The following is a 25,949-nucleotide window of genomic DNA, read 5'->3' as shown; positions in this document are numbered from 1 at the left end:
TTGAAAAGTTGTGGCGAGAGTACTGACCCCTGTGGGACTCCTCTAGTAATGGGGAGGGGGTCGGATTCGAAGCTTTTAATTTTGATTATTTGAGTGTGGTTGTTGAGGAGGCGAACTATTTGAGAACGGTCTTTTCCAAACCAGCTCTCTTCTGGAGGACATTGAGTAGCAGGGTATGATCCACTGTGTCAAACGCCGCCGAGAGGTCTAAGAGGATGAGAAGGCTACATTGGTTGGAGTCGAGCGACATGTGTAGATCATCCGGCACAGTGAGGATTGCGGTTTCTGTGCTGCACCCCTTTCTGAACTCTGATTGGTGTGGGTCGAGAAGATTCGTGTTCTCTAGGTGATGGGTTAGCTGAGACAGCACACATTTTTCTAGAATTTTCGATAAGAGCGGAAGGTTTGAAACTGGTCTGAAGTCGGTTTTTTTTTTTAGGAGTGGTGTGACTTGACCTAGTTTAAGGCAGTCAGAAATGGAGCCCTTGCTCAGAGAGCTGTTGATGATCTTGTCCCAGATAGGGGCTAGAGTCGTCTTCAGGTCTTTGGTCAGTCTCGGGAGTAGCTGATCCAGGGAGTGTGACGAGGGATTAGCGGTGACTATGAGATCGTTTATCGCTTCAATTTGGATAGGTCGGAAGGAAGACCAGCGAGTGGCTGCGGTTGCTGGCCTTAAGTGGGTAGTAGCAGTGGGGAGCGACTGTGAGGGCGGTGGACATGTCGCTGAAAGATCGGTCAATGGAGGCAATTTTTTCGTTGAAGAAGCTAGCAAAGTCATCACATTGGGATTTGGACGCTGCCACGCTGTCTATCATTGGGATGGAGGTTTGGTTCCTGATGATATTGAAGAGTTCTTCGGGCGGTTTTTAGCCTTGTCTAGAGCAGAGCAGAAGGATGACTTTTTGCTCTTGATAGGATTAAAGTAGGTGTTGCGAGCTGCCTTGAGTTGGTCCCGGTTGAGGGCGGTGGGGTTGTTCCTCCAAGTTCTTTCCATGGATCTTAGGAGTCTTCGCTCTTCGTTGATGTCAGTGGAGAACCAGGACCTGGAGGGGATGCTTCTGGGTTTTTTTTTTGTTTTCTGGGTGCCAGCTGATCCAGGACGCGCTCCAGGTTGGAATGATAGAGCGAGGTAAGTTCCGTGGTTGAGAGGAGCTCTGTCGAGTTTGGGAGGAGTGAGCTAAGAGAATCTTCTAGCTTGTCAGGGGGGACTCTCGATATGTTTCTGACACACTTGGGGGAGGTTTGACTGGGTGGGAGGGATAGAGCCGAATGGTTGAAATGAAAGAGGATGGCGTGGTCAATCGAGATTGTCTTTTTGTCCGCAATGATTGTGTCTAGGATCGCTCCTCTATGGTGGGTTTCCTCTGAACAGTGTTGGATCATATTGTGGTCTTGTAGAAGGGAGGTGGGAGATTGGATGAGCGGGTTTTTGGTTTCATTCCATCTTAGGTTGAGGTCGCTCAGAATTATTCTGAAGTCGTTGCTGAGTTGTTGTTTGAGTGATCAGATCAGTCAGCTGATCGCCAAATTCAATAGCGTTGCCTGGAGGGTGGTAAAGGAGAAGGCATTGAAGTGGGCTGTGGAAGGGTGAATTGAGGTTGACCGAAAGGCATTCAAAGGATTTATAAAGGAAGGAGGGGGATTCAGTGATGGAGAGGTCACTTTTGTGGATAATTGCTATTGCACCTCCTTTGCGTATGGGCCTGTCTTTGTGGATAAGTGAGAAGCCGGGCAGCACCAGCGTGTCCAAGATGGGAGGGGATAAGGTGTTCAGCCAAGTTTCAGTGATGAAGGCTACATCTAGGTCATGGGAGAGGATGGTTTTGGCTAATTCCGTTGCATGTTTGACGGCGGATCTGCAGTTGATAAGCATGCAGTTAAGGGGGGGGCTGTGTTTGAGATCGGGTTGACAGAATTCGCTCTGGGTAAGGAGGAGAGAGAGGCTGGGGGTCTGAACCAAGCAAGTTTGGCAATAAGCAAAAGGAGGCTCATAAACCCCTGTGCCCCATGTGGGTAGATGAGAAAAGTTGCGAGCAGGAAGACACCCAATACCTTGGCCGAATATAATATTTTTGCTGAATACTAACTCAAGGGCAATTAAAACGTAAAAGGTCTTAAACTATCCTAATACAGCGTGGAACATATACCTTTCTAGAAAAGAAAGTCGTGAGCCTTCATTTACGAATGAGGTGAATTAAATCGGGGGTGAATACTGTAGTTTAAGAACAGTCGATAAACGGTCCAGACCGGCGTTAAATAATTATATGGGCTTGGTGCCTATCACATACAGGAGGTTTTCAGCGATTATTTAATGAAATATAAAGAGAGACTGGAATTAACTTTGGTCTTGAAAAAGATGGAATATTAACAAGAAGCCATCGAAACGCATCGACACTAGTGGTAGCATAATCTACGGGAAAACTTGGTCCTGTTAATGTTGTAAGACTTAGTACATCAGGGCCCAGTTACCAATTTGTCCCAAAGGGTATGCTGTTTGAATGACTAATTGTATTGTCAAATTTTCTCTCTTTTTCCCTATTTATGTATGTGAAATTTTGCATAGCATCATGTTTATCTTTTTGTATTTTATATGTATTGTTTTTACCATAAAAGATTGTGTCACAGATATTTTGTGACTTGTTGTATGCTAATACTATTGTATACAAATGTTTTTAATAAAGTAACTGTTGAGATACATTTGGGTGTTGTACTATAGATATTTTCCTGTAATAAGGAAAGGGGGGTGATATACGGGACAGAATATTTGTGTGATTTAATAGGATGATTGGATTATTGTAAAAAAAAATCTAATTATATCTCTAGGGGTATTCTTCTTATGTACCTATTCAATTGATGCCAAGAAGACCTTTGATCAGATTATTTGGGACTATTGGTGTGAAATACTCACTTTGCATGGTTTTGGGGTTAAATGTTTTAATCACATTTAAGACATTATGTAATAACCCCACAGCCTATATACTTGATAATTCTGATTCTTTTGATTATTTTAGTTTTCTCTCCTCGCATTGTACTCTGCCCTTTCTGGATATCAACTTAACTCTACTAAAACTGAAAATTCACCATTTAATAAATTGTGCCTGCAATACATGTTTGATTGATCCGATTTGAAATGGTCCACACAAAAATGAAATATCTAGGTATCTACATATATATATATATATATATATATATATAATTGAATTTAAAATGTCTGCCTGCCTCAATTATTAAGAATAGGATGTTGTTTACTTCTTGGTCTCCTCTTCTCCTATCCTGGTGGGGGACGTTTGGACTCAAAGTGATGATTGTTTCCAAAATCTTTATGTTTTACCTATGCGTCCATTTGGAATTCTCTTGATTTACTTTAAGCAATTTGATTCCTAAAGCTTGCAATTCTAATGAAAGAAACTGCTGGAACTGCCCTATTCAAAACTTAAATATACCAAATCAATTGGTGCTGTTCGTTGCTCTGATTTTCAAAAATTATCACACTTCCTTTATTATTAAACAGGTATGTATGTATGTATGTATGTATAGGCATTTATATAGCGCACTACTTACCCGGAGGGTCCCAAGGCGCTTCGACCGCTGCGAAACCCTTCCTGGCTTCCCTGAGAGATGGTCCCTTAATGGGTATCTCCAGGGTGAGACCAGGCATCCCCGGCGGTCTGGTGGGGCCGTTAGTGAGGATGAGGCAAGCTAATGCCCAGAGTTGCCGAGTGTGATCGCTGATCAGAGTGGGCACCGAGGCGAGAGAATTATCGAGTCCGCTGACCCTGGTCCAGAAACCTGCCGCGCCGGGAATCGAACCCTGGTCCCGGGCCGTCCTCTGCTAGCCCCTTGATACATTAATATATCAGTGCCCCTCTTATGATTGAGGAAGCTTTGCATTATAATAGATGTTACTAATTTGCCTGAGACTGATTATAGTCTCATGTAGAGAGCACATGGCCTAAAGGATTTAGCTGGTCTGCTCCTTTCAAAACTGTTATATGGCTGGTTTCTTTGTTTAGCAGGACATGCAAGCAAAACATTATGAACTCTACAAAGAGAACTACACATTTTCTACTACATTTCAGATTAATTCATAGATTATTAAAAGCAGTGAGTCAGATAAACAGTAAAACAGTTTAAAAACACAATAAATGAGTAACATGTTCGAGAACTAGAAGACACCTAAGAGAAAGAGATGAACCACTATAATACAGACAGATGTTTAACAGAGTCCAGGTGGTAGAAAAGGGCTCCAAGTCAACGGAAGTCTGTGGGGCAGATCTAGCAGGAGGGCTCCACAAACATAAACCACAAGATCCCACAACAGGGCGAATGTCTGACTTGCACTGAACTACCTGTAGACACCTGCCCTAGAGGAGCAGCCTAGGTGGTCTTCCAAAACAACACTTATTGTTACTGGAGTTATTAAAGTACCAATCCAAACGAGCTCTGAAGAATATGTAATAATACTGGGTCGTGTTAGAAATCCAATAAGTGTTCCTTTATAAGTAAAGACTTTGACTGGACATTAAATTGTTTATTGAGCTCTGAGTTTCTAACAAGTAAGCTTTGAATTGCTCAACTTCACAATCGTGAAGGTAAAGTGCAAAGGAGTTGTACTTAATGCTCAGTTTTGGGCTCAGTGGAAATGTAAAGTCCCAGATCACCAATGGCAAAGGTTACGATTGTACAATTTGAGCCCAATGAACTGCGTCTGCCTGGGAACTCTCAAAAATGCTCCAACATGTTTGGACAGTTGTGAACCTTAACAAGTCCTCTTTCATACCAAGTTGTAATATCTCTAACAAAATAAGTTTATTTTCATCATGATCAAAGTTGTACTTAGCAAACATGGATAAGAAAACATGGTTGATAGATGAAAAATACAGCCCCCAAACAATGAACCTTAAATTAGATCCCATTACAGGACACTACCAAGGCAATCAAAGCTGACCCCAAAAGGTGTGCTTTTCTATGGACAGGCTGCAATAATCTGTTAAGTGGTTGTCTTTCTCTTCATTGGGACTAAATGGAAAACAATTTGCTTTACTACAGAGATTGTACGAAGTGGATGTTTTTAATCACAACAGGATTTCTTAGAATACAGTAAAAACATGTTTACTTACCTGGGTCTGCATCCACAGGGTCTGGTACCCAGTCCTCTGGCTCCGAAATCTCATTGTCGCTGTCCTGCCCATTCTCAAGAGTAACTGGATCAGCTTTTGAGAGTTCATTGGCTAAATCGGTAGAGCCCTCAGTATCACCAGTGAGGCCTGCTACAATTTGGCGAACAGTATCATCCCTTGTCCTAGAAAATGACAAAGAGGTTCATTAAAAAAACATTATAGAAAATAATTTCATGAGTATTGCTATTAAAACATACACCATCACATCATACAGAGATTAAACAAAACAAATTCTCTTCACTTTAGTACTTTGAAACTGGTTGATAATAACAATACAGTATTGTTTAGTATTATATTAAAGAATTCCTTATTCTTGAATACAATTATTTTGGTTTGATCTGCTGTTTCAACTTTAGTAGAAAGACATGGACAAAGAAAATCAGACCATCTGCAGCTTTTTGTCCAGAAAGGCCACCCGACTTCATTAAACAACATGAGAAAGCAAAGAAGGAGAAAAATCTCATTGAAACAAAAAAACACGACGTATCTTCAATGATTCCTCAGAAGGTCCATACCCACTGAGAGCATCATTATTAACAGGATGTGAGCCAAATGCGTACGTTGCAAAGATGTTGAACAATCACTGATGCATCCTGCTTATTGGTGGCACATCAGTATGATCACACCTAATGCTGGTATCACCTTCATAATTATGCAGGCTGTCTTTTTTTTTTTGCAGAGATTTATATAGCGCGAACTTGACCCGAATCGGGTATCAGAGCGCTTTACATAGCACCAATTATGTTACATGAGGACACACATGAATTTTTGTTAGGCAGGGGGAGATTAAGTGATTTGCCCAGAATTACAGGATATTCAGCGTCATTGCCGAAACTCAAATCCAGTTCCCCAGATTTGAGGTTGACCGCACTAGCCACTAGGCCAACTCCTCTCTTCTTGTTCCCACAGTGGTCTGTGAAATACCAAGCTTTAGAATCATAAAATCAAAAACATCTCGTTGTGGTAGAATCCGATTTAAATTCGGTATAACATGAGATGTGTGATGCAGTTCTGCAATAAAGTCAGAACACCATGTTCTTCCTGGATCCATGTCAATGTCTTAAATCCAATGGAGTAGAATACCTAGTTACACTTCACCAACGACTAGTTATGCAGGATTTGTAAAGGAGCAGTCACACTACTGAAAATAGTGAGCTTTTTTTTTGTGGGAGGGGGGGGGGGAGGGGGGGGGAAGCCCACAGTAAAATAAGTCTGACAATTATTTGTATTACAAGTAAAGGCTTTCCCACAGATAGTGTCTGCATGTAGTGATACCAATATTAGACTCTTCCAAAATATAGAACTGCAAAGAATTCATTTTTACTGGAACCATCAGACTATCAAAGATGGGGAATACAATCCATATATAATAAGTACTAAAGTAGAGTTGTAGGTTGTGACCCATACTACTACTTATGTGATTCTTGGTTACTAGAAACCAAGTCAGCTTAACACATTGCTTTCTATCAGTCACAATCTAACCACACAATCCTGAACTGATAGGACCAAAGTGTCTTAAGCTAGGTGGTAAAGTCATGAACTACTGCCTGGCAACAGTAGGCTGACTCCAAAACCAAAAATATCCTCATTGACTATAATTAAAGAGTGTACCAAGATCGGTTTGTCGAGAAATTGAGAGAATAACAAAGAGTTGTAACAAAACCTGTAGGCTTTCTAAAATAATTTCTCTTAGTATCACTGTAGTATTTCTCCATCATGAAGAAGATTCAGGTGCAACATATGGATATAAAATACTTTCAATACAATATAGAGTAAGACACCATCTACGCAATAAGGAAAGACAGGAATACACCCAAATAAGTAGATATGCAAAAAATAAAATTATGCTTTTCGTTGAAGCATCTGGAAAAAGTAAACATCACTAGCTGTGTTAAGGAAAGACTACGAGCCTACAACACTGGTTTTCGTTATGGGTAGCTACGTCAAATTTATTACCATTGTTGTGAATGTATCTAGGACCCTAATTAAATATTCCTGATTCATGCCCTTATGTGGTTATGATAAATCATGTCCTTATGAAGGCATAAGAAAACAAGTTACTTACCTCTAACTGAGGTTATCCAGTATTGGTATCTTTCATAGATTCACATGCCTGAATCATTCCCCGTCGCCGAGGCGGGAGTCCCACGGTAAATAAAAAAGCAGTGCCAAAAGCACTTTGTAGTAGTAGGCCCTAGAAAAGGCCTGAGGCCTAGATTATAGTAGCCTATCTACCTCATTATGCTAAAAAGACCAAAGTCTTTGCTCCAACCAATCAGCTTACAGCGCCAAAAGCACTTTGTAGTAGTAGGCCCTAGAAAAGGCCCGAGGCCTAGATTATAGTAGCCTATCTACCTCATTATGCTAAAAAGACCAACGTCTTTGCTCCAACCAATCAGCTTACAGCACCCTCTAGAACCCTCTCTGCAGAGCCAGTTCTCCTCAGATTTTCGTAGCACAAGTGGGAACAAGTATCCCGAACTTAGAGAACTGACTCTCCGGGGAGGAGGGTGGGTGCATGTGAATCTATGAAAGATACAATACTGGATAACCTCAGTTAGAGGTAAGTAACTTGTTTTCTTATCCAGTATTGGGGTATCTTTCATAGATTCACATGCCTGAATCAGAATAGCAAGCAGTATACCAAGTATACAGTCGGTTGCGGATGGTGGGAGACTTGTGCTGATAAACTCCCAGTTGCATTCATTATTTGTTTCCAGAGGCTTGATAATGCAAACCTTCAAAGTTAAAACATGAGTTATAATAACTAAAGAGACATGCATAGTAAAGTCCAAACATGGATATGTAAATCTTATACACATCCAATATATCTACTAAAGTACATATAAATATAACATGTTAAAATCACATAACCTTATGCATATCATGAATAAAGGCAAGCATAGATAATATTTAAAAAGCCAAAGGATAACAGAAACTGTTATTAACGAAAAAATGTAGCGTAGGACCACCTGTCCAAGTGCCGAACCCTCTTGACATGTAGACTAAAGGCAGTAATGTCTCGTGAACGTGTGGACATTTTTCCATGTCACAGCTCCACATATCTTCTGGAATTACTCCAGCCAACAAAGCTGTGAATGTTGATACTGTTCTAGTCGGAAAGAGCTTTGACTTTCCTCTGCAAAGGTTTGTTAGCCTTGTCATGGTAGAGAAGATGCTAATCATCTGGCTATTCTTGCCTTTGTCACAGCCGTTCTAAGAGTTGCTTGACCATAAGCCACGAACAGCTGGCTGGGTCATCTGATATCCTTAGTTTTCTGTAATTAGAATCTTAAACAGCGTTAAACATCCAGCTAGTGTATTGCTCTTTCAGCTAGAGCAAATGGATCCGGAAAGAATGTCTTTAATCTTACCGGTTCGTTAGAGTGAAATTGTGTTGGTACCCTAGGAATGAACCTGGGATTTGTCCAAAGGGTTACATAGTTCCGAGGAAAATGTAAAAATGAGGGGTTCCTTTATAGTGAAAGCTTGGATCTCACGAACCCTTTCTCCCCCCCCCCCCCCGAGGTAAGAGCCAGTAAATGGGTAACCTTCCAGGTGAGGAATTTGAGATCTGGTTTATGGATCAGCTCAAATGTACACTGCATTAACTGCACTAGCAATGCTGAGTTCCGACTCTGGGAGGGTGCTCGCACTGGAGAGAAGGCTCGGAAAAGCCCTTTCATAAACTGTTTGGCAAGTGCCGAAGAAAAAAGAAATTTTTTAACATTTCCTAAATCTGGAAAGAGCAGCAAGACGCATTTTGTTCGATAAAAAAACTAAGCCCAGACTTGGCTAGAAGAGCAGATAATGGAGAACTTGTTCTGCAGTAACTAATTGAGTGAATGGCATTCACCTCACACCAACCGCAAAATCACTTCCATTTGAGGCGATAAGCCTTGATTGTGCCTTTGGCACGAGATTTGGCCAAAATTTCACAACAGTTTTTTGAAACGTTGATGCCCTTGAACTCTAACAAATGATAAGCTGTGCGTGCAAGTGTAGTGACTGTGGGTCCGGACGAACCACTTGGCCTCCGTCCCCTGACAACATCGTAGGCTCAGGCCGTAGCCGAATGGGCTTGCCTGTAAACAATAGCAGAAGTTCCGAGAACCAATATCGGCCAACGGGGCGCAATCGGAATCAGATGGTAACCTTCCAGCTTCATCTTGCAGAACACCTTCGGAACCAATGGTATTGGGGGAAAAGCGTACGCACAAACCCCTGACCATTGCATGGACAGGGCATTCCCTCTTGATCCCTGTTAAGGGAACCTGCTGGCATAATATCGGCCTTCCTTGTTCTCTCTGAATGCAAATAGATCCCATGCCGGCTTAACCCAAACTTGGAACACTGGGTTCACCTGTCCCTTTTCCGGCTTCCACTCGTGACAGTCCGACTGAGACATGCTCAGAGCATTGTGGAGAGCCCCGACGTGTTCAGCTCTCAAGAAATCTTGTGAAATGCGACACCTTCTCACAATTCCTGAACCTCTTGCGAGAGTGCAGCTGATTCAGTTCCTCCTTGTTTATTGATATAATACATGCTGATGGTATTGTCGGTCTGGACTAGCACAGAGGAACCCTCAATTCTCAGGAGGAATGCTTGGGGGGACAGAACAGCGTTGTGGCGCTCAAGCCTGTTGATCTGCTGTTGTCTTTGAGACCATTTTCCTTGAATTCTGCAAATCCTGCCGATGACCTCCCCATCCTTCCATGGAGGCATCAGTCATTAAAACTAACCCTGGAATGGTTTGCAGGAACGTGCGACCCTGGGTTATATTCTCTGTCTGCGACCAGCAATGTACATAATTTATCATGCACGGCGTAACCTTGATGGTATGGTCGATTGAACCCATTTAACCCATTGTTTGTTCTTGAAACTGTAGTTCTTCCTGAAAAGGTCTCATTTTTAGCCATGCTAAGGGTATGAGATGTATCACTGAAGAGCACATCTTCAGGAACGAAGCAAACATTTGAACTGAAACTGACTTTTTGAAGTTAACCTTGTCATTTTTTGATAACGCAACTGGCGGTCGTGTGACAAGAATGCTTTGTTCTGGATTGTGTCTAATCCTGCTCCGAGAAAATACATTTACTTGGAGAGGACCTAACTGCAATTTGCTGTCGTTGAGAATCCGCCCCAGAGAAAAGACGAGATGGGTACATCCACTGTGGCAATCTTGGTTTCGTGTTCTGAAGGACCTTTGAGCAGTCAATCGTCAAGATCTCAATGCTGCTGCCGCTGGTACCAAGTACTTCGTGAAAGGCTCTTGGTGACTATCTCAGCCCAAACGGGAGCACTTCGCACCTCTAATGGGCGCCAGCCACGTGAAAGCGAAAATTATCGTGCTGTTTGGGGTGGACAGGTATGTGGAAATTCGCATCCTCTCCATCCAGAGAAGCCATAAAATATCCTTTGTTTACATAACTTAATTGTTGTGAAAACGAGGGGGACCCCTGGGCGGAGTAGTATATGGCTGTTTGATTAATTCCAGGGAGTGGCCATTGGTTACTAGGTTTAGAACCCATTGGTCTGACATAGTTCCCTGTCACTTGTAAACAAAAACCTGAAATCTTCGGGCCCACGCGAGAAAAGGGTAAAATGATTGGAGCCCTGTGGGGATCATGGCTTCCTGTTAGTGTCTCAGCCTTGCTACTTAAATCTCTTTCGACCACCCTGACGGGAGAAACTAGACAGACTATCTACGGCAACATGCCTGGCTGCAAGGCTGTACTGAGATTGATACTGCTTATTCGGTTGGTTTTGGTATCCTCCTCTTGATGAAAACACCTTCATCTCGCTCCTCTGAAAGATCCGCGCCCATATTGAAGGGTGCTTAATGATCGTGCAGTATCAGTGCCAGGTTTTATAACTAAGAGGGCTTCATTAAAATGTTTACCCAACCAAAAACTCTTCATCATAGGCCATGCCTAGAATCTTTGCTCAGGGCTGAAGGTAGCGGCTTTAAGCAATGCCTGCCGTCTAAGCCCTGCCTCCCCTGCTAAGTGACGGAGGTTGGTGTTCCCAATGTTCAAGGCGCAATCTAAAGTTTTTGCGGCATGTTCACCTTCCAACAGAATCTTTCCTGCATCCCGCCTTCGGTCCTCAGTAATGAGGTCATTGAAACTCGTTATGTCCAACCATATTTGACGGTCATAACAACCGATCATGGATCAAGGATTGCCAGCTCTACTAGAGGCCGCTGCCAAAGTAGAGCATTTTTTTCCCATAAGGCCCAGACGACATCCTTCTTTGTCAGGCGGTGTGGTGATAGGCATTGCAGGATTTTAGATTAATGTTGAGCGTACTGTGAAATTACTGAATCTGGTCGAACGGTGTATCAGACTGGATGGGCTGCTAGTTGGTACACATCATTTCTGTTCTATGCGAAGAAACACTGCTGGAATAGACTTAGTGTATTATAGGTACCACTCTCGTGATCTTCCTGCATACCTCCTCGAAACCATGAAGGAGATATTCTGTTTGCTCGCCTGTAGCTGGCAGTCAAAATCTAGCTGCTGCCCACTACATTAAAAATATATATATATGATGCTGTTACCGCTGAAGCCATCGCAGCCAATCTCATCATAGACTTTGTCATAGACATGGAAATGTAGGCGAGTTTATTGCAGACTAGAACAACATCATAGATAACCGTCATGGGCAACCATCCTAGACGAGGCTGTCATAGACGACAGCCATATACAATGCCATCGAAGATGAGGCAATCATAAGTGAGGGCATCCGTAGATGAGGGTAACATAAATAGGGCCATTCGTCCTTCGTAGATGAGGCCATTGGTAGATCAGGCCATCGGTAGATCAGGCCATCGGTAGATCAGGCCATCGGTAGATCAGGCCATCGGTAGATCAGGCCATCGGTAGATGAGGCCATCGGTAGATGAGGCCAGCGGTAAACAAGGCAATTGGTATACAAGGACATTGTTAGAGTAGGCCATTGATAGACAAAGCCATTGGAAGACTAGGCCATTGGTAGACGAGGCCATTGGTAGACGAGGCCATTGGTAGACGAGGCCATTGGTAGACGAGGCCATTGGTAGACGAGGCCATTTGTAGACGAGGCCATTGGTAGACGAAGCCATTGGTAGACGAGGCCATTGGTAGACGAGGCCATTGGTAGACGAGGCCATTGGTAGACGAGGCCATTGGTAGACGAGGCCATTGGTAGACGAGGCCATTGGCATACAAGGCCATTGGCATACAAGGCCACTGGCATACAAGGCCATTGGCATACAAGGCCAATGTTAGAGTAGGCCATTGTTAGAGAATGATGCTGTCATAGAAGACAGTCATAGCAATACCATCATAGATGAGGTTAGAATAGGTGATATCATCCGCAGATGAGGCACTCATAGATGAGGCAATCGAATGATGGCCAGCCATAGATGATACCATTCATAGATGGTGCCATGTGTAGTATAGGCCATTCACAAATGAGGCCATATGTATATGAGGCTACCTTGATAAGGCTGTCATAGACGACCGTCGTAGCTAGGCATTGCCATTGTAGATGACACTATCAAAGATCAGGCAGTCATAGACGATCACCTTAGATGAGGCCGTCGTCAACGACCGTCCTTCGTCGACGACCGGCGTAGCCGAATAAGGCCGTCGTTGACGACCGTCGCAGATGAAGGTCATCGTTGACGACCGTCGTAGACGAGGCCCGTCGACGACGACCGTCGTAGACTAGGCCTGTCGTCGACGACTGTCGTAGACGAAGCCATCGTCGACGACCGTTTAGGCCGCCATCGACGACTTCGCCGATGACCGTCGTAGACGAGGCTGTTGTCGACGACCACCGTAGATGAGGCGGTCGTCGAGGATCATCGTAAATGAGGATCATAAAGGTGAGGCAGTAATAGTAGACATGGAGTTATGTTATATACTCCTAATGTCAGGTCAAGAGGACTTCCCTGATGTAGTGTCAGGGATGAAAAGGGTGTTGTATCCTCTGCGAGAAGTGCCTATAAAGACTCAAGGTGAATCTTATGGCTTTTATGCACGCCCTCAATAGGCTCCTGGCGCGGCTTTTCCCTTTGACCTCTCCTCATCCGAAGTGGCAGGTTAAAGTCTCTGACCCATAATAGCCTCATCTCTCAGAACGTGAGAGTTATTGAGGAAAAGGTTAGACATAAATCATAGTCTATTACCTTGTTTACTGCCATTCTGCCATATTACTGCCTTAAAAGGGTCAGAGAAATGAAGTATGTTCATGTAATCCAAAAAGAAGTAAAGCTGAAGAAAAACTGAGCAGAGCTCAGGGAGACTCCCTTCACCCACGACGTGCGGTTTTTTATTTACCGTGGGACTCCCGCCTCGGCGGCGGGGAATGATTCAGGCATGTGAATCTATGAAAGATACCCCAATACTGGATAAGAATCTTACCCATATTTAGTCATAGCCCACGCAGCCCAAATACGGCAAGGCTACTTCCTTAGATTCCTAGAGAGCACCACGAGTTCTTTCGACACACCAAACCTTCAGCAACCTGGGAATTCCCCATGTCTTTCTTTTGATTTGTCATTGAACTCCTGCAAGCACTAAAGGAACAGTCAGTTCTTAGTGACATCTTTTATGGACGTCTCATGTCCAACCTTACGTCAAACACGGCACCTTCCAGGTATAAATATACCAACACTTGCCTTAAGCAACACACAGTGGTGTGGAGCAGAGCGGCTATCTACTTATCCGAAGCCCAGCTGAAGCGAGAACCGAAGGAAGCCGTCCCTCCCCTTTGACACAATGGAGAAGCTGCCTTTTCTCACGCCGAGAAATCCAGCTCCGGTGTTTCCAGTCACCCTTGCAGGTTACTGGGAGATCGAGTCCTGAGAAACGAGATACAAAACCTCCTTCATTCTATAACCAAGGTACGGCGCTGATTCAAACCTTAGAGAGAATTCTGGATTCAGATTCTTGGCAAAAAACCCAACTTAACTTAAAACTGCAACTTACTTACTCCTTCCCACGTATTAGGCTTAGGTCAGGTACACCGGGGTAGGCGTATCTTAGAAGCACCAGTTGAGTTTGTTAGTCAATGTTTTTATGTATGTAAATATTGTATCCGTTTTAAAGTATCATATGGCTAAGAAACCATATCAATGCTTTTACAGTATTTCATAATTCTCCTTTTACTATACGCACTTTACTTCATGATAAGTATTGCAATTGTGGCAATTCATTTCTCTTGCATGAGAAAGAAGACTGCTCAATAAAATAACACCTTTTATTGAAAACGCCCGTCTCTCTATTTCTCTGCACTCTGGTGGAACTAAGCATGCACGATTGACTGAGTGAAATAGCGGTCTATTGTTTTCACACGACTGGAGATATACTCATTATTCTGGGGGAGCAAAGTTGTCATGTTATATGGTTGTCAGAAGCTAATCCCTTCTTGTCTAAATCAGGGAAGTTAACCCCTCCCTATTCATTCGAGAACGTTTCTAGTGACCTCTGAGCTAGCTGGCAAAACTAATTAAGTCTAACAGTCAGTAGAGACCTAGATGACCTCAGTCCTGCGTCTACACTGCTGTTTATGTTATTCCAATGCGCAGAGCCTATTGGGAATATAGGAACTACACTACACCATCCCTCCAGTCTCCCCCCAATAGGCCCAAATGGAATGGAAGTAGGAGTTAGTTTTTAGATTTGATATCCTTTAGTAGAATATCAAACTGGATGTAGCAACTAATTGTACTGCAATTTAGAGATGTGGTGCTCCCTGGCAGTCGTAAAGGGACAATGTATATTTTTCTCTATGTGGAATTATACATCTATGAAATGGTTTTCCATTTCTTCCTTATTTAAAAGAAGGAAAGTAAAAGGGTTAGGGCAGCAATGCTCTTCTTTGTATTTTAAAGCAATACTAAAGGGGATGATGGACCGAGCGTTTGAGCAAATCAAACACTTACCCCCAGTCAACTGATCTGGGTTTAATTAATCACCATTCTTTAGCTCACTCCACCACCCCAGTTCAGACATGGCCATATGCAAATCAGTCTGAGCCTGTGCCTCATGGGAACAGTCCAGCCCGAACTGCCAAGCCATGTCTTCCCTGGACCGGAAACAAGCATCCTGGGACCAGTTTCAGATTCATAATCCTCATCAGCCAGGCTATCTTGAATTCAGTGGTGGATTTAGCATGGGACCCACATCTGGGCATACCCTGCCAACTTAGGGCGAACAAAGCGATACCAAAGGGGATGATGGACGGAGCGTTTGAGCAAATCAAACACTCACCCCCAGTCAACTGATATGGGTTTAATCCATCACCATTCTGATTTGCATATGGCCATGTTTGAACTGGGGAGGCGTGGTGAGCAAACAAACTATGGATTTAGGCCCAGATCTCTGTACTGGGGGGAATGTATGACATTGTTTGGCATTCTGTCCATCAACTATTGTTTTTGCGTTTGTCACCCCGAGTGGGACGGTTATGCTCAGACGTGAGTCCCGTGCTCTCCACGCCACTGGAGTCAAGCTATCCTGGCTGAAGACGGCTGATAGCCAGAAACCGGTCCTAGGATGCTTGATTCCGATCCAGGGAAGACATAGCTTGGCAGTTCGGGCTGGACTGTTCACACGAGGCACAGTGTCAAGGCTGATTTGCATATGGCCATGTCTGAACTGGGGTGGTGTGGTGAGCAAAAAAACAATGGATTTAGGCCCAGATCTCTGTACTGGGGTGAATGTATGACATTGTTTTGCATTCTGTGCATCAACTATATTTTTTTCTTCTTTGTATTTTAAGCACTTTTTTAATTGATTTGGTGAATATTCTATTTTATTGAAATATAAAAAAATTATGTCCCATGGAAACAAGCCATAAATGGCCTTTATGTAGGGCTGAGCGAGAATCTATGGTCCTCCAGAGGTGTAGATGCTGCTTTGTAACTGAGCCATTAGCAGTTATGCTCAGAAGCAAGAAATCACTTTTGAAATCATCAACACAATTCCAGCTGTAGGAGAAGTAGGCGATAAAAGACTTCAAGAAAGTCACCTAGAATGCCTTAAAAACAACACGTGGAATGCAGTTTGGATACATTTGACAGTATAAGAGGCCAAGCAATTAAGTTGTAATCCAGTGCACCTCTTTTTAACCAAGGATTGGTTGGAGATCATTAAACTCTTTTCCTCTTGGTTTGCCCCTATGTAATGTTATGCAGATCTGTGAAGTGCACTATCACCGGGAGGGTATCTTGGCACTGAGCAAGTGCGTGTCTGGGCATACCTAGGGCATATTGGGACTATTTGAAAAGCCAGGTCTTCAGCTTATTGCAGAATTCAAGAAGTGAGGAGGAGGATGTTATGTGTAGTTGAAGAAGCTCCCTACCTTCAGTAACGATATATCTGAAAGAAACATTAGTAGTGATAGATTCCTTACCTTAGAATTACCCCCAGGCGTCACACTGGATCCAGAAAGTTTGTCAGCAGTACCCCTGCGGGTCAGTAGGTGGCGCCGTGCAACTCTGAGTCCGTCATTGGCGTCGTGGTCATCGAGAAGACGTCTCAGCAGCTACTTAGACGCCGCCCTCGTGCGCGGACATCAGTTCTGTACACTACTTTCCGTGCCAGAAAGCGCAGAGCCATGCAAGATACTGACCAATGGTGCCTTGAAACCAGGGCCATGAATGGGATGACCTTAACCCTAGAAATCAGTTCGCAGAACGGGGATGATGGGTGGGGGGGTAAGGAACTACTAATGTTTCTTACAGATATATAGTTATCGAAGGTAAGTAACTTGTTCATCTGAAAGAAACACATAGTGATAGATTCCTTACCTAAGATACCCCAGCAACACCAACCCCGGTGGTGGGTCTGCGAACCAAAATTACACCAGGAAGTCTCGGAGAACAGAACAGCCAAAGAAGCTGTCTCTCCGGACTTGGCTGTCCAGGCAGTAGTGCTTAGTAAAAGTGCGCAGCGAGCCCAAGTAGCTGCCTGACAGATGTCTTGCTGGGGGACACCATGTCCCAATGCTATAGTTGCTGCAGTCGCCCTGTTGGAATGGGCGAGCAGCCCCAACGGAGTTTCCTTTTTAGCCAGAGAATAACAGGCTTTAATACACAAGCCGACCCATCGGGAGATAGTCAGCTTGTGCATGGCCTAACATTTTTGGGCGCCAAAGTAGCCAACAAAGAGCTGGTCATCGACCCGGAATTGTTGTGTGTGGTTCAAGTAAAACGAGCGTGCATGTTTTGGGTCCAGACGGTGGAGCCTTTCTTCCTCTCTAGAAGGATGCGGAGGCGAAAAGAAGGTGGGCAAAGTGATAGTCTGCCAGATGGGAAAGGCAGTGAAAACCTTTGGCAGAAAGGATGGACATGTCCTGAGCACAACCTTGTATGGATGGACAGATAGAAAAGGAGGCTTACAAGAAACAGCCAGGAGCTCGCTCACTCTCCTGGCAGAGGTGATGGCAACTAGGAAAGCAGTCTTCAAGGTCAGCAGACGAAGAGGACAATTGTGCAGAGGCTCAAAGAGAGCACACATTAGATATGTAAGAACTAGATTCAAGTCCCACTATGGCATTACGAAAAGAATAGGAGGAAAAAGATGAGGGGACTTGAAAAGAGAAGGCTGATCAGGGAGCCTGAGAAGGCCGAAATAGCAGAAAGGTAGCCCTTGATAGTGGCCTGAGCAGAGCCCTGCTGGGCCAAGGAAAGAAGAAACAGAATAACTTCTGAAAGAGGGGCAGAAAGGGGATCCACAGTCTTTGCTGTGCACCCTGCCACAAATTTGTTCCACCTGCTGGCGCATACCAACTTAGTGGAGGGACGCCTGGCTACCAGAATGACTTCACAGACTTTTGTGAGGCAAGTCAAAAAGAATCGACTGCCGCTGCTCAATCTTCACGTAAAGAGGTAGAGACTGGACAGGTTTGGGTGGAGGACCGTCACCTGCTGCTGTGACAGAAGAACCTCCCAAAGAGGCAGTCGGATCGGGAGAAGGATCGTCCTACTGAGTAGCTCGGGATACCAAACTCTTTGAGGCCAGTCAGGCACCACAAGAATGACTTGGGTCCGGTTGCGCCTGATCTTCAGCACTCTGGGCAGAAGTGTTATAGGCAGAAAGGTGTCCAACTCAGAGCGTTGCTTAGCGAGTGCCGCCTTGGAAATTCCAACGGACAGAATTGATGACATTACGCGTTCTCTTTGGTGATGAATAGATCAAACAAAGGCTCTCCCCACTGTCGAAAGAGACCTTGCGCCACGTCCAAGGGAAGACGCCATTCGTGATCCATCATGCACCTGCGGCTGAGTTTGTCCGCCTTGGCGTTAAATGAACCTGCCAGGTGTTGAACCACCAGGGAAATGCCCTGCTGTTACAGCCATGTCGGAAGGCGCAGGGCCTCCTGACAGGGGGTCCACGACCCCACCCCGCCCTGTTTGTTGCAGTACCACATGGCAGTGGTGTTGTCTGTGAACACCTGCACCACTTTCCCTTCGACAGAGGGAAGGAATGCCTTCAGTGCAAGACTGATCGCCCAAAGCTCCAGAAGGTTGATATGGAGCCTGGATTCTGCAGGAGACCAGAGGCCTCTGATCTCCGCCTCTCCCATGTGGCACCCCCATCCCAGGAGTGACGCATACGACACAATTGTGCGCTCCGGTTGGGAAAGGGAGAGGGATCTGCCCAGGACCCAATGTCGGTTCATGAGCAACCACTGCAGCTGCCGTGCAGTGCCCTCCGAGATCTGGACGTAATCGGACAGGTTTCCCTAATGCTGCACCCACGGGAACTTCAGGTCCAACTGCAGAGCCTGCATATGCCATCTGGCATGAGTGACCAGCAGGATACAGGAGGCCATGAGGCCCAGCAGCCTCAGGGTCATCCTGACCGAAACCTAGGATAGAGGCCGAAAGATCGGAATCATAGCATGAATATCCTGGACTCGCCGTTCGGGAGGATAGGTCCGAAACTGCGTTGTATCCAGAACAGCTCCGATTAAGAGGAGCTTCTGAGAGGGAATCAGGTGCGACTTCTGCACATTGATGGAGAACCCCAGCAAATGCAGGAGGTCGGCCTTAGTCTAGAGGTGGGAGACGACTGCCTGGGGCGAGCCCGCCTTTAACAGCCAGTCGTTAAGATAGGGGAAGACTGGAACCCCTGATCTGCGCAGAGTAGCCGCGACCACCACCATCACTTTCATGAACACCAGAGGGGCGCTGGTAAGGCCAAAGGGGAGCACGGTAAACTGAAAATGCTTGTGGCCTACCTTGAACCGCAGGTAATGCCTGTAGGCCGGCAGGACAGGAATGTGGAAATGTGTGTCCTGCACGTCCAACGCTACCATCCAATCTCCAGGGTCGAGAGCAGACAAGACCTGAGCCAGAATTAGCATCTTGAACTTCTCCTTCCAGAGGAAGCAATGGACGTCCCTGAGGTCCAAGATAGGACGCAGGTCCTTGTCCTTGTCCTTCTTGGGCACCAGAAAGTAGTGGGAATAACAATCACGCCCTACTTCTGGTGCAGAAACGCGCTTGATGGACCCCTTGGCCAAGAGGGCCGCGACTTCCTGTTGAAGAATTGCCAAGTGATCCCCCGACATGCGGTGGTACTGGGGTGGCATGGCTGGAGGGCTAGTCTTGAAGGGGAGGGAGTAGCCCCTTCAGACTATCAGTAAAACTCACCTATCCAAAGTGATGGTGCACCAGTGGGGGAGGTGATTGCAAATTCTGTCACCCACTGGCGTTTGATGGGCCTGAAAGAACGGATTAGGAAGGTTTTGGGGCAGTAGTGGCCGGGGTGGAAGTGGACTGACCCACCCGCCTGCCCCCTAACCCGCCACTGTGGGTCCCACGTCCACAGCCAAGCTGAGAATGCTGCGGACCAGGTGCCCAAAAGAACGTCAGAAAGTACCTCACTAAAGGGCAGCAGTGGCTCCGCAGAGGTAGCCGCGGGCTGAAGCCCTTCTGTCAGGAGGTTAGTCCTGACGGCCATCGTAGGGTGTTGAAGGTTGAGGGCCTACGCCACCCTACTCAACACCACTGCATAACTTGCACCCTCTTCCGTAGCCACAATAGGAGGAGTGAGCATGCCACGGTCAGGGGAGGGGTCCAGACCAATGGCATCCCACAGTTCCTCTGCCCATTCCGGGTCATACACTGAGCTGTGAGAGGGTCCTCAGACCCTCCCTGTCCTCCCCTTCCTCCGAAGGCTAAAATAAGGAGGCTGGACATAGGAGTAGAAAGGCCCCATCGGCGTCGGAATCTGCGTCGAGCGACGCCGTTTCGGCTCCGTGTCTATGTCGGGGCAGAAACCGGGGTCGTCGTCGTCCAGTGCCACGGGCGATGTCCTGCTGGTGCGGTAGACGTTGGTGGAGGTGTAACGAGGTCAACCGCATTCGACCGGTTTCCAGGCCTGGATTCTTGGTGGCCCTCGGCGCCGGGTCCGGAGCCAACAGCGATTCCAGAGCCTCCGACAGTGAAGGGCGAGGGCTCGCAGTAGGGCCCGCGGGGGCCGAAGGCACGCCGGCGGGGCCAGACGGCCCAAAGATTGCGACGACTTAGATCCTGAAGAACGATGGTGATGGCTCCGCGACCAGTCCCTCGAGATCCGACGGGACCAAGACCTTGAACAGCGTAGAGCTGACTGCCGGACTTCACGCAATTTCGGGACCGCTCCCGCAAAGTCTTTGGCGCCTTGGCCCGGCAGTCGTGGTCGCGACCCAGGCAGTAGAGAGACACGAGGTGCGGGTCAGTCACCGACATCATCCGATGACAGTCCCCGCAACACTTGAAACTGGGCATTCCTACAACACCAGAAGTCGATCGAATCGGAAAAAAAACGAGACAAAAAGCCTCAAAAAGCTTGGGGTACCACTCTCTCTGGACTTGCTCTTCCAGGCACAGAAAAAGAAAGAACCGACATCTGTACGCGAGGGCGGCGTCTAAGTAGCTGCTGCGATGTCATCTCGGCGACCATGAGGCCAACGACGGACATGGAGCCGCACAACGCCACCTTCCGACGCGCAGGGGTACTGCTGATGAAAACTTTCTGGATCCTGCCCGACGCCTGGGGGTAATTCTAAGGTAAGGAATCTATTGCTATACGTTTCTTTCAGATGCAAGTCTTTACAAGCGATGAAGGAGAAGGCTTAACTGTTGGATCTGGCTTTTTGTATGCAAGGGTAATGGGATTTTGGTCATACAGTCTCAGGTTGTGGCTCTATTTATGACAACTGTCCCTTCAGCATCACTGCATTCTTGCTACCCAGATCAATCCTAATGTTATGAACAGTGTTTGTGTCAAAATGTGTTAGGACTATATCCATGGTATCACAGCAAATGTTGAGGTACAATACTCATGCAAGAAAAATCATTAATGAGGTGTAGTATGCTGAGAACAAAACTACTTGTTCTGACTGGGTGCAAATTAACACCATTGTTTTTTCTTGTTTTTTTTAATAGCGCGAACACGACCCTTGCAGGTGTTGCAGCACTTTACGAGTATACAGAGAGCAGATCAATGACAATAATATCATATTCGAGAAAATGGAGGATAAAGTAATAGACGGAAAGGAAGGGTATGCTTTACAATGTTCAGAGAGGAAAGGAGCTAAACCAGTATAAACAAAAGTATCAGTCAAGAAAACTGCAGAATCATGCAGTGAAGAGAAAAGGGAGGGTAGTGTTAGAACTGAGAAGTCAAAAACACAAAGATACCAATACTGGATTACTGTAGTTACAAGTAAGTAACTTGTTTTTTTATCCAGTACTGGGGTATCTTTCATAGATTCACATGCCTGAATCAGAATAGGAAGCAGTTATATATATATATATCTCTCTCCTACTGGCAGTCGCCAGTAGGTAGTTATAGTTAGGATTTTTTTCAATGCAAAATCTCAACATTCTATTGGGAATAACTTTGGCGCCGGTTGAGGAATCTGCCTGAAAATTTCCTCAAATTTGCCTCGCGGCGCTCCGGTCCTTCCCTGAAAGTTGGGGGGGGATTCGTCAAGCGGGGGCCGGGATAAAAGGGGGTCTCAAAACGTGTTTTCCCCATTTTAATTTCCATAGGGCAGTCGACCTCACTTTTAGCCCAAACGGCTGAATGGATTTCCACCAAACTTGGCAAAATTGTAGGGACTGGTAGCCCGATGTGCCTTTGCTATGTCTCAAGATATATGCTCCAGTGGTTTTTATGAAAATTAACTTTGAAAAAATATATATTGAGCTACATTGGGCTATATATATGTTAGAGCCCAAATGTAGCCCAATGTAGCCCAAAGATGGCCACCAGAGACAAAAAAAAACAAATGTAGCCCAAATATCAGCCAGATGTAGCCCAACTATAGCCCAATGACAGAATGTCCCAGAGTGTTCTAAAGAACAACTAGAACGCTAACAGTCTTACTTATGACAAAAGTATGGCGCACCTGAAGTCATCTTGATTGGAATAAAGTGGTAACACTTAATACATTTAATTTGAAAAGGAACAAAATGAGGGGTTTCATTTTGCCATAGAAAATATTATATACAGGAAGCAAAGCTGACTGTGACCCGGAAGCACTACACAGCCCCGTTAGGAGCAACCGCTTCTACCCCCGGCGAGCAAGACCGAATTGAAAACAGTGTTCGGTGGTATCGGACTCTCACGGCCGTGATTGAGTCCGTAACTCCGAGGACGATTCGGGAACTTTGGATGCTGAATTAAACAAGCCGGTGCAGGAGAAAGGACACGCAAAAGAGCAAAACCACTTTGGGGACGGACTGAAGTTACTCGAGTGCGTGTGCGCTAAACAGTGTACAGTCATCAACAGGAGCACCGTCATGGACGCCGAAGACGTGGTCAGAAAGAGAAGTAGAGAAGAGGCAGCAGTCAGCATGTTTGACGACAGCCCCGTGATGGAGCACAAGCAGGCGGGGCCAAGTTTTACACCAGGAACTGGGGGAAGCCGCATTAAAGAGCTGTTCAAACAACTTGAGAAAGCCTCCATCTCCCCTTGTTCCTGGTCCGACCATTCTCTAATCTCCTTTTCCCTTGCCTTAGCCCCAGTGACTAAGCCTCCGCTTCCTGGGAACACCTGGGTTAGAAAATGGGGCAAAGCCGACATGCCATCTCTCTGCTCGTCTCTAGCTAAATCCAGTCCTGATCTTTCCGGCCTTGCCGCCCCGGCCCAACTGGCTACCATCAACAACTGGCTGACCCAAGCGGGTGACGAATTCGCTCCCTTAAGACGGATCACGGTCAAGCGAGCCCACGCTGCTAACCGCTGGTTTACCCCAGATCTTAAGGAAAAGAAGCTGGCCGCACGGAGAGCCGAGCGAGCATGGAGAAGAGCATATTGCCCTGCCCTAAAAGCCACCTATCTATCTGTTCTCAAGATATATAAGCAAGGCATCCTTGACGCCAAGACCGCAGTCTACTCTAACAGGATACTGGCAGCGGAGTCTCAATCAAAAGAAATCTTTGCCACGGTGCAAGAACTGGCTTCATCCGATAGAGCTACGGCTATGATCCCCCCCTCCCAATCCCTCTGCGATTCGCTCAACGATTTCTTCGTTGAAAAGGTCGCAAAGATTAAAATCAACATCCCTCTTCCATACCCCACTTTCATTAACCCCTCCCCCCGCCACCATTCCTAAATTAACTTCCATTCCCCTTCTGACCAAAGCCACATTCTTCCCTCTACTTCAAAGGGTGAAGTCGGGCTCCCCCCTAGACTTTGCACCTGCTCATATCCTGAGAGAAATCTTCCTGGCTTGCCCCACCCCATCCCTCACACTTCTCAACGATTCACTCAGCAATGGGGTTGTCCCTACCCCCCATAAATCTGCAGTCGTCATCCCTATTTAAAAAAATGCCGGCGCCGACCCATCATCCCCTTCTAATTATCGTCCCATCTCTCTCTTGCCTTACCTGGGTAAGGTCTTAGAAACCCATGTGACCAGCACCTGAGCACCCACGTGGAGACCAATCACTGCCTCTCCCCTTGCCAGGCTGGCTTTCGGCCCCTCCACTCTACGGAGAAGGTGGTGATCTCAGTGATGGACGGCCTACGCGAAGGCATTGACACCAACCTCCCGCAGGCCCTCATCCTTTTAGATCTGTCCGCCGCTTTTGACACGGTGGACCACTCCATCCTCCTCACCCGTGTCAGGGCGGTGGGCATAGAGGGCCTAGCCTTCGCGTGGCTTGAGTCCTTCCTGAGCGAGAGGGCTCAGGCGGTCCACCTTGCTGGTTTCACTGCCGCCTCCCACAAGGTAACGTGTGGTGTTCCCCAGGGTTCTTCACTTTCCCCTCTTTTGTTTAATTTATACATCTACCCCCTCATTTTTATGTTACAGCAGCTCGAGGTCACGGTGTTTAATTACGCCGATGACCTCCAGCTAATCTTCAACCTTTCCCACTCCCCTTCATCCGCCCAGAATGTCCAAACGGTCATGTTGTTCATTCAGGACTGGATGAACTGCAACCACCTCAAACTCAATCCGGACAAGACGGAATTGGTCTTGACCGGAGGTGGTTGCAGCCCCTGGTCTCCGTCCCACTGGCCCCCTTCACTTGGTGTTCCCCCACTCCCAGTTCCCAAAGTCAAAACTCTTGGTATCTTTCTTAATCCCCAACTTTCTGTTCACTCCCAGGTTAGTACTGTTGTGTCTTCCTGCTTCTTTTCCCTCAGGACAATCAGGAAGATTTCCCGCTTCTTTTCCCTTCCGGCTCTAAAAATCATCGTGATGGCAATGGTGCTCTCACGCCTTGATTATGGCAACATAATCTATAACGGCGCACCGGCCTATGCTATTCACCGTCTGCAACGAGTGCAGAACCAGGCTGCTCGTCTGATTCATGGCCTGCCCAAATTTCATCGTGCCTCCCCTTTATTGCAGGCGCTACACTGGTTGCCTGTGAAAGAGCGAGCCTTATTCAAACTTGGCTGCCTCACTTTCCAGGCCAAAATGGGCACCGCTCCGGAGTTTATATGCTCTGCCATCAAGCCTTACATGCCGGGTAGAGAGCTCCGCTCCACCCATATGGCACTCCTGACCACCCCTCGATTCAAAAAGAAGAAAGCGGGTGGTACAAAATTTGCGGTCCTCGCCCCAGCTTTCTGGAACTCCCTCCCCGTGGAACTCCGCACTTCACCCTCCTACACAGAGTTCTGGAAAAGTCTAAAAACCTTGCTTTTATCTCGAGCTTTCGCTGCCTAACTCCCTCCGCCACTGTTGTTGCTCGCAATCTGATAAGCGCCATAAAACTGCGTGGTAAAAGCGCGCTCAATAAATGTTTTTAAATTCAAATTCAAATTCATGAAGGTTGAACAGGCAAAATGGTGGGAACAGAAATCTCTCACCAGGTATTTGGAAGTGGGCAGAGTTCCGCGCGGCTTGCGGATTATGCTGGCCTCCAGCTTTGAAAACCCCGACCCGAAAATGCTCCACGAATGGCCGCAATGCAATCTGGACAATTCAAGTCGCCTAATTCGGATACTTGTGCAATATGTTGAAAGCGATGGTGCTAAACTCCAGACACAGATCAAAGAATTAAATGATCAAATCAAGGCACTGAATGAGGAGGATTTGGAGAAAAAACTAAGAAATTACATGACAATAAGGTTGGACAAGGAAGAAGATATTATAAAAAAGAGAAAAACATTTAAATTTCAAAGGGACAAACTGGACTATCAAAATGGGCGCATTTACACATTTTCAAGGAAGTTTGACCCCCCGACAACAAATAAAACGCTGAAACAAACACAGGCGACAACCAGTCAGAAACATCATTCGATCTCCTCCACAGACAT

General features: G+C 46.0%; 1 protein-coding gene across 2 annotated transcripts in view; it reads right to left on the bottom strand.

The window, feature by feature from the left end:
• The window catches only part of ANAPC2 (anaphase promoting complex subunit 2), a 346,730-nt gene that overhangs the window by 86,733 nt on the left and 234,048 nt on the right, over window positions 1–25,949 (bottom strand). For both annotated transcript variants that reach the window (XR_015295865.1, XM_086921245.1), the window contains exon 7: window positions 5,121–5,302. Coding sequence is in view for 1 of the 2 variants with exons in the window: in XM_086921245.1 (XP_086777371.1) it covers window positions 5,121–5,302 (182 nt within the window). In the remaining variant the exon portion in view is untranslated. The remainder of the gene's footprint in view (window positions 1–5,120; window positions 5,303–25,949) is intronic.

This window comes from Lissotriton vulgaris, chromosome 5, assembly GCF_964263255.1.
Source record: "Lissotriton vulgaris chromosome 5, aLisVul1.2, whole genome shotgun sequence".
NCBI lineage: Eukaryota > Metazoa > Chordata > Amphibia > Caudata > Salamandridae > Lissotriton > Lissotriton vulgaris.
This window is presented reverse-complemented; position numbering and strand designations above follow the sequence as displayed.